This window comes from Humulus lupulus, chromosome 5, assembly GCF_963169125.1.
Source record: "Humulus lupulus chromosome 5, drHumLupu1.1, whole genome shotgun sequence".
In the NCBI taxonomy this organism is placed as follows: domain Eukaryota; kingdom Viridiplantae; phylum Streptophyta; class Magnoliopsida; order Rosales; family Cannabaceae; genus Humulus; species Humulus lupulus.
The window spans coordinates 85319910-85329346 of record NC_084797.1 but is presented as its reverse complement, the minus strand read 5'-3'; the positions used below and the strand labels follow the sequence as shown (position 1 = coordinate 85329346).

Genomic DNA, 9437 nt, shown 5'->3' with positions numbered 1-9437 from the left:
CGAAGAAGAATTATAAAATTAAATTTTAGGTCTCTATAATGGATAGAAAAAAGGAGAATAATCCGATCATTTAAGGACAAGCAGATGGTGATGGTTAATATATGTGGCCGGCAATTGTTTAAACAAGTCTAACAAGTTGGAACTACATATTTAATGAGTTGGTGATGTATATCCCGCTAGCTGAAGCTGACAAAACTATCACTATGGGTTAGTAGGGTACTGACTGACACGCACTAAGAAAGAGACACGAATAATCATAATTTATTTATGCAATTTATGTATTTACATATGCATGCATGCCGGCAGAAGAACCAATTGCTTGATTCTTTTTATGCGTTTGTTGTTATAGTGCTAATGGGCAAATGCAAGTCTTAGGATCTCTAAACAAATAATCCAAATTTGAGCATAACTCTTGTAATATATTTATTATACTATATAGAATGATGTTGGTTCACAACTTTTTTCATTGTATAAGAGGTTATTTTCATTTTCTTTTAGATTATTAAGAATGTGTTTATTATATTTTTAACAATAAATCATTTAAGGTTAATTTAGTAACTTGAATTTTTTTGGTACTATTATGCAGTAGGTTTTTTTTCCCTTCTCTTACATTTTTCTTTCTTGTTTTATTGAGCACATGTTTTTCTAATTATAAGTCCAATAACCAACTTTGCTATTTCCTCACTATATACTAGTGATGTATCCTTTTGAACATAAAAATTGGTCTATCCTTCTAACTAAATTCCACACATGTCCTATTTATTTTTGTCATAATCCTCAACTTTATTACTATAACATATTATTTTTATTTAATTTTTTGTAACACAACACTTTCTTTCGATTTAATAAACATTACTGAAGAAATTGCTATCTATTATTCTCTATGACATACATATGAAAAGGGAAATTTCAGGGTATATGCTTGTAACGCCCTGGTTACTCCAAGACTGTCACATTGTGTACCTTAAATAGTGCTTAGCTCGCTAAATGAGTCATTAGGTTATAAACGTGCATCTAAATGTTATTAATAGGCCAGGGTGAAAATTTCAGTTAAAAGGAATGGTTATAATTTATTTAAAATATTAAATTGTACATGGGCCCACAAAAATGTTTACAAAGTTATTTACAATACAAAATGGTCATTACAGTATAAAAGTTACAACCCGTCGACCAAAGCGGCAAAAATAGGGTTAAACCCCAGTTCTCTTGAGAAAAACCTTGGCCGTGGTGGTCAAGCGGTCGCATATGTACACATCACCACCTAAGCTCTCCACTCAAGGCTGGATGATCTTTTCTTTCCCTTTACCTGCACCACATAACACTCGTGAGACAAGGCTCAGCAAGAAAACTTATTACTACATGTATACAATATAAATAAATGGTAGATGACTAATAAGTCTCTTTGGGTAGATGACTAATAAGTCTCTCTGATTAAATGACTAATAAGTCTCTCTGGGGTATTGCTCCCCAAGCCATGTGATGATTCAGTCACCTGAGCCTTTTAGCCCTGGCTCTAAGTAACTAGCGTTTAGACTAGACAAGCTCTTTAGTTTTCTTTGACCAATAGGTCGGTCAAGCATTTAATGCTCATGTTGATTAGATCTAATCATTTCGGCCTGCGTTAAACACGCTAATGCCGCTCTTAACTCATAAGTTAATACGGCATGACCAGTGCTCAGTACTACTGTCGATCATGACTGATACGTCAGAACTTCACCACCAATACTAAACACCAATGCCGTTTCTGACTAATAAGTCAGTGCCATTCACAAGTAAGCAAAGCTGCCAGGCATTTACAATACAATCAATGTCTATAAATAGAGCACTTAACATGCCTCATCAATAACCATGCATGTCACATACTGGGTCCAGTTTTCTTACCTCTGGTTTCGATCGTGAAAATAAATAAAGAACGACCCTGAGAATGATCTTGTCCTTAAGCCCTTAGCGGTCACCTAATCATAACCAAATATGGAATTCCATCAATAAAATAAGTAATAAAAGGTTCATGGACTAAAACCCTACTCCCGAGACCTCGAATCCTACTAAAACGGTTAGTAGATTCAATCCCGAGCTTAGAGAAATGAAAACCCACGCTTAAAAGTGACTAAAACCCATCCTGGTACAAAAGGGACAGGCGGGCCGCGATCTGCCCCAGGGGCCATGGCGTGCCCCCAAGACAGAGAGTTCCCTGTCTGGGGTGTCAATGGTGGGCCGCGACTTGACCTTGAGGGTCGCGGTACCCCTGCTAGACAGAGCCCAGGGGAGGCTTTGGAATGGGTTCAAGTCGCAACTTGCATGAACTCGGCCGCGACTTGACCCAGCGAACCCAACTCCCTTGCATATTTGTCAATTCAAACTCAGCCAAACCTTCAACAAACCAATCCCAAAATCACCACCAATTATCACCACAACATTACTATCATTCAAACCACAAAACCCACGCTTTGAAACACTTAAAACCACACCAAGTAACCACTTCTAAGATCAAAACTCTCAAGCTTTTAAACAACATAAAAACAGAGCAAAACCTTGAAATTTTAGCTGGAAACCTTACCTCAAGCACAGAATTGAACCCCTTCAATGGCTGTAACACAAGCCAAAACTCCACACCTTATTCCTCAAGCTTTAATTCTCAACTTAGCTTCAAACTCCAAACCAAGAAGGAGAAGGAGAGATGATCGAAAGTGAGAGAGAACTGAGGAACTCTATTTTTGCCTTAGACCCTTCTACAGCCAACTAACCTTAAGTATATCTAACAACCCAAATGACCAAATTGCCCCTAGAACTAATTTAATCTTTCAAAGCCATCCAAGGGCAAAACTGTCATTTCCCACCTATCCCGTTAATCATAATTAACGTCCTCCAATTCTCATTACTCCCAATATTCTCAAATAATTATTAAATCATATCCCATTACTCGTTTATTCACTGTAATGTACTAAGCATCAAATTACCCCAGACTCACCCTGAGCCCGATAATTAACCTCGTTATGATCAAATAGCTAACTTGCATCCTAAGATTGTCTCATGCCGAATAGCTCAAACATATCCACATAATAATGTGGTCTCACCCATAATTCACAAGCATGCACATAAATATACAATTATGCCCTTAACATGCCAAAATTATGAAAATGCTCTTCTAATAAGAAGTGGGCCCACATGCATGCAATTATCATCATATAATAATATAACTCACATAATCATGCATATAATCACATAATTGCATATTAAATCAATTATGGCCCTCCTGGCTGATGAGGACACCAAGACCCAAGTATCAAGTCAAGTTCCAGTTGGTCCAGTGACGAGGGCACGAGCCAAGAGATTCAAGGAAGAACTTAACAGCCTAGTCCACAAAGTCCTAAAACAAGAGGAGACCATGGTCAACATTGAAGGAGAACAAAGACTTGTCTTATGTTGACCCAAACTCTTAAGTCTCCTTGTTTTGATGATTAACAAATATTTGATTATTATTTGTTACTAATGATCTGTTGATTTTGTAGCAAAAACTAAAGTGAATTAGCACTTCAAAGTCAAAATTATGACCAAGGGCAAAATGGTCATTTTACCAAGTTTTCCAGAAATGACCCAAAATGGACTTCAAGACTCAAGAAACTCAAGATAAAGGTTTAACTTAATTTCTTAGTCTTGTAAAGTGATTGCAAGTATACTTTAAGTCATAAGTATAGAATTTGGCTCACTCACGCACTAAAAAATGGTGATTTTTTAAAATGAGAAATAAATATCCTAAATTAATTTTTAAGAAAATACATCCCGATACGGTCGTAACGCAATTGGAATTTTTGAAATCGGATAAACGAGCTAAAAGTTATAAAGAATTGAAAAACGGGAAAATCGGCATAATCTGAGTTTTGCTCTCTGTTTGCCATCCGGAATTCCGGATGGGCAACCGGAATTCCGGTTGCTTCCAACCGGAATTCCGGTTCCCTCATCCGGACTTCCGGTTCGCGGCAGACAGCTTCGAAAATTAACTCCTAACGGCTATAAACGGCTAGTTTTTTCCCAAACTCTATATAAACTCGTTTTTTTCTTCAAATTGGTGGTTGGCTGAGCATTTATTACATATACCAAACCAAATCCATTGATTTCAAAGAGCTTTCAAAGTTTACTCATCCAAACACATATTCACACACTTGAGCCAAAATTTGTATTTATTTCTTCTAAGTGTGCTTGCTAATCACTCTAGGTTTCTCATTGTATTATCATACTTCTAGAGTGATTTTTGCTTGTAATATCAAACACATTCCCATATTGAGATTGAGGTGAGGTTGGCACCGGTTTTGTAAACAACCCGGTTAGAGTGAGATTGGCACTTCAACAATCCGAAAAAGAGGTTGATAGTCCTTGGTGGTGGAAAACTATTGTAAGAGGTTTGGAAATACCTTGGTGAAAAATTCCCGGTTGTAAGGGTTAGTCAAGCCCGCTAACTTGGCTCGATAGTTGAACTCAAAGCTAGGTACTTAGCTTTGAAGACCAAGGACGTAGGTGGCTTAGTTCTACCGAACCTTGTAAAATTCGAGAGTTTGCGATTTCTTAACCTTCAACTCTTTACATTACAAGTTTAATTATTTGCTATATCTATTTGATTGCCATATTATTTGCTTTTGCTTGATAAATTTGATTTATTGCATAATTTGGCATATTAAGTTTTAAATTTCCGAAATTAGTTTAAATTTCCAATTCACCCCCCCTCTTGGAAACATATCTTGGGTTAACAATTGGTATCAGAGCTAGGGCTCATTTATTTAATTAGATTTTACAATCTAGAGCATGGCGTTTCCAAGTAATTCACAAAATAACATGTTAGAAGGTCTAAGCACAACTAGAGCACCATTCTTTAATGGAGTAGACTTTCCCTATTGGAAAATTAGGATGGAAACATATCTTCAATCTATTGATTATGATTTGTGGCATATAGTGTCTAATGGTCCTTACATTCCTAAACATGTCATTAATGATAAAGAAGTTATTAAGACATATGAGGCATATGACGAAGAAGATAAGAAAATGCTTTCTAAGAATGCTAAAGCTAAATATGCACTTATATGTGGATTGGATAGAGATGTGTTCAAAAATATTGAACAAGCCTCTACCGCTCATGATATGTGGAAAATGCTTGAAGTCACTCATCAAGGAACAAATGCTATGAAGGAAACTAAAATTCAAATTTATTCTACTCAATATGAGAACTTTAAGATGAAAGCGGATGAAACTATTGCTAACATGTATACTCGTTTCACTACTATCACTAATGGTTTGAATTCTCTTGGCAAGGTACTTTCACAAAAGGAGATGGTGACCAAGATTTTGAGAAGTCTCACCAAAGCCTATCAAGGCAAAGTAATTGCCATTCAAGAAGCCAAGGATCTCTCAACACTTCCCTTGGAAGAACTAATTGGCTCACTCATGAACCATGAAATTTTCATGAGTGCACAAGATGAAGAGGAAGTTGAGAAGAAAAAGAAGACTATTGCATTCAAGTCTTCCTCCTCCCGTGCCATTAGTGAGGATGATGAGGATAGCATGTGTAGTGACATGGAGGATTTGGCACTCTTCACAAAGAAGTACAAAAAGTTCATGAAATTCAAGAAGAACTTTGGGAAGAAGCCACAAAGAGGAAGTGATTCAAAAGAAAAAGAAAGAAGGAGCAAAGATGATCCACCAATTTGCTTCGAATGCAAGAAGCCCGGCCACATGAAGATGGATTGCCCAATGAGAAAGAAAAATAAATACAAAGGAAGGGCAATGTTGGCGGATTGGCTCAATAGTGATGAGGAGGATTCCGACAATGAGGAGAAGAATGAAGTAGCTAACATGTGCATGATGGCTCTTGATGATGGGGTAAGCATTTCTAGCCAAAGTGATTATGATAGTGAAAATGATGATGATAACTTAGAAATACCATATGATGAGTTGTCTAGTTCATTTAAGGATCTATTTAATGATTTTGGAAAATTGCTTGCTAAAAACCAAACTCTTAGAGAAAAGACCAACATGCTATTAAAAGAAATTGAGATTTTGAAATTAAATGAAAAAGAACTCTTAACTAAATCTCAATGTACTACTTGCTCCTCTTATAAGAAAGAAATTGGAAAATTGCATGATAACATAAAAAGCCTTAAGAATGACATATATACTTTTACAAAAGGTAAAGAAGGCTATGAACTTATGCTAGGGAGTCAATCTTGTGGTTTTGGAAAAAGTGGTATTGGATATGATCCTAGTAGGAAACAAAAAATTTTGAGAAACTTCTTTGTAAAACCAACTAGCCTACCACACTTTACATGCACATATTGTAACCAAGATGGTCATACTATTTCATATTGTCATGTAAAGAGATATGCATATCTAGGCAAGACCAAATGGGTACCAAAGGGTTCCAAAACTAACAAGAAAGGACCCAAAGTTGTTTGGGTACCAAAGGCCAACAAATGATTTTATTTTTGTAGGAATCAACAAGGAAGAGCAAAAGCTTGTGGTTCTTGGATAGTGGTTGTTCCAAGCATATGACCGGTGACCCATCAAGATTTTCGAGTTTTAAGAGCAAGGAAAGTGGCTTTGTCACTTTTGGAGACAATTCAAAAGGAAAAATCTTGGGCATTGGTGATATCGGTAACATATACTCTCCATGTATTAAAAATGTGCTTCTTGTTGATAACCTTAAACATAATTTACTTAGTATTAGTCAACTATGTGATAAAGATTTTCGTGTTGTTTTTGAATTCTCAAAATGCTCCATTGAAAATGCTTCAACCAATGAAGTTATTTTTGTTGGAGAAAGGAAGGATAATGTTTATGTTATTGATGTTGATTCCTTTGATAGCAAAAATAAATGTTTAACCGTTATGAATGATAATTCTTGGTTGTGGCATAGAAGATTAGGACATGCTAGTATGGATTCTATTTCAAAGTTGGTTAGAAAAGATCTTGTTGTTGGTTTGCCATCTATTCCTTTTGTTAAAGATAAACTTTGTGATGCATGCCAATTTGGAAAACAAATTAAAACATCTTTTCATTCCAAGAAAGAGATTTCAACCTCTAGACCTTTGCAATTGCTTCATATTGATTTATTTGGTCCTTCAAGAATTGCTAGTCTAGGTGGTAAATACTATGCATTTGTGATTGTTGATGATTTTTCTAGATTTACATGGGTTATATTTTTGAAACTCAAAAATGATGTTTTGGAAAATCTAGTTAAATTTTGTAAGAGTGTGCAAAATGAAAAAGGGTATTCAATCACCTCCATTAGGAGTGATCATGGTGGAGAGTTTGACAATGATGCTTTAGAATTGTTTTGTGATGAACATGGTTTTAACCATAACTTTTCGGCTCCAAGAACTCCACAACAAAATGGAGTTGTCGAAAGGAAGAATAGAACAATTCAAGAAATGGCTAGGTCAATGCTCAATGAAATCTCATTACCTAAATATTTTTGGGCCGAGGCCGTTAATACTTCTTGTTATATTTTGAACCGTGTTTTCATTAGGCCTAACATGAATAAAACCCCTTATGAGCTTTGGAAAGGGAGAAAACCCAACATTGGATATTTTAGAGTTTTTGGATGTAAATGCTATATTTTGAACACCAAGGACAACCTTGGAAAATTTGATGCAAAATCCGATGTTGGAATTTCTATAGGTTATTCAACACATAGTAAAGCTTATAGAATTTATAACAAAAGAACTAATGTTGTTGAAGAATCTATTGATGTTGCATTTGATGAGTCGAACCCTCCTACAAGCAAAAGTGTAGATGATGATGTTGTAGGTTTGGGAGAAGAGGTTCAAAAGCTTGACATTGGAGAATCATCTAACGCTCCATCACAAACTCCCAAAGAGGAACTACCCGAGGAAAAGGTAAATGAAAGCAAAGGTATGGATTCTAACCTCCCTCATGAGTGGAAGTTCAAAAGTGCTCATCCTATAGACCAAATTCTAGGTGATCCTTCACAAGGAGTCACAACTAGAAGCTCCCTTAGAAACTTGTGTAATTTCATTGCTTTTATTTCTCAAATTGAACCAAAGAATTTTAAAGAGGCCGAGTTCGATGAATCTTGGCTTCTAGCTATGCAAGAAGAAATAAATCAATTTATTAGAAATGATGTTTGGGAGTTAGTTCCAAGACCGTCACACCAATCGGTGATTGGAACAAAATGGGTCTATAGAAATAAGGTAGATGAGCATGGGGTCATTGTGCGTAACAAGGCTAGATTAGTGGCCCAAGGTTACAATCAAGAAGAAGGAATTGATTATGAGGAGACCTTTGCCCCGGTAGCAAGACTTGAGTCCATAAGAATGTTATTAGCTTTTGCATGCCACAAGAATTTTGTATTGTATCAAATGGATGTTAAAAGCGCTTTCTTAAATGGATACATTATGGAAGAGGTTTATGTCTCTCAACCCCTCGGTTTTCAAGATCACAAACACCCTAACCATGTTTATAAATTAAAGAAAGCATTATATGGTTTAAAGCAAGCTCCTAGAGCTTGGTATGATCGTTTAAGCACTTTTCTTATCTCAAATGGTTTTTCAATGGGAAAAGCGGATAATACACTTTTTATTAAAAGAAAATCAAAAGACATTATTATAGTACAAATATATGTTGATGATATTATTTTTGGTGCTACTAATGATGTTCTTTGTGAAGAATTTTCAAAGTGTATGCATAGTGAATTCGAGATGAGCATGATGGGAGAGCTCAACTTTTTCCTTGGACTTCAAATAAAGCAACAAAAGAATGGAATCTTCATAAGTCAATCCAAGTATATCAAGGATCTACTTCAAAAGTTTGACTTGGCCAATGCAAAGTCCATGAAAACCCCTATGAGCACCTCCATAAAGATGGACAAGGATGAAAGTGGTAAGGATGTTGACATCACCAAGTATCGAGGTATGATTGGCTCATTATTATATTTAACTGCTAGTAGACCCGATATTTTGTTTAGTGTTGGTCTATGTGCTAGGTACCAATCATGTCCCAAGGAATCCCACTTAAGTGCTGTTAAGAGAATCTTTAGATACTTGATAGGCACAATGAATCTAGGGCTTTGGTATCCCAAGAACTCAAACTTTGAAATCATTAGTTACTCGGATGCGGACTTTGCCGGTTGTAAGTCGGATAGGAAAAGTACTAGTGGAACATGTCACTTTCTAGGAAACTCTTTAGTGTCATGGTTTAGCAAGAAACAAAACTCGGTAGCCCTATCCACAACCGAAGCCGAATACATAGCCGCCGGTAGTTGTTGTGCTCAAATACTTTGGATGAAACAAACTCTTAAAGATTTTGATGTTGATTTTGAATGTACACCCATAAAGTGTGACAATACTAGTGCCATTAACCTCTCTAAGAATCTAATCTTGCATTCTAGAGCCAAGCATATTGATATAAGGCACCACTTCCTTAGAGATCAT

General features: G+C 36.1%; 1 protein-coding gene across 1 annotated transcript; it reads left to right on the top strand.

Moving 5' to 3' along the window:
- Positions 1-4806: 4806 nt before the first annotated feature.
- LOC133779272 (uncharacterized) lies at positions 4807-6179 on the top strand. The gene is made up of 2 exons (XM_062219253.1): positions 4807-5681; positions 6176-6179. Exons 1-2 carry the CDS (start codon positions 4828-4830, stop codon positions 6177-6179), a joined length of 858 nt encoding a protein of 285 aa, XP_062075237.1. The 5' UTR covers positions 4807-4827.
- Positions 6180-9437: the final 3258 nt, after the last annotated feature.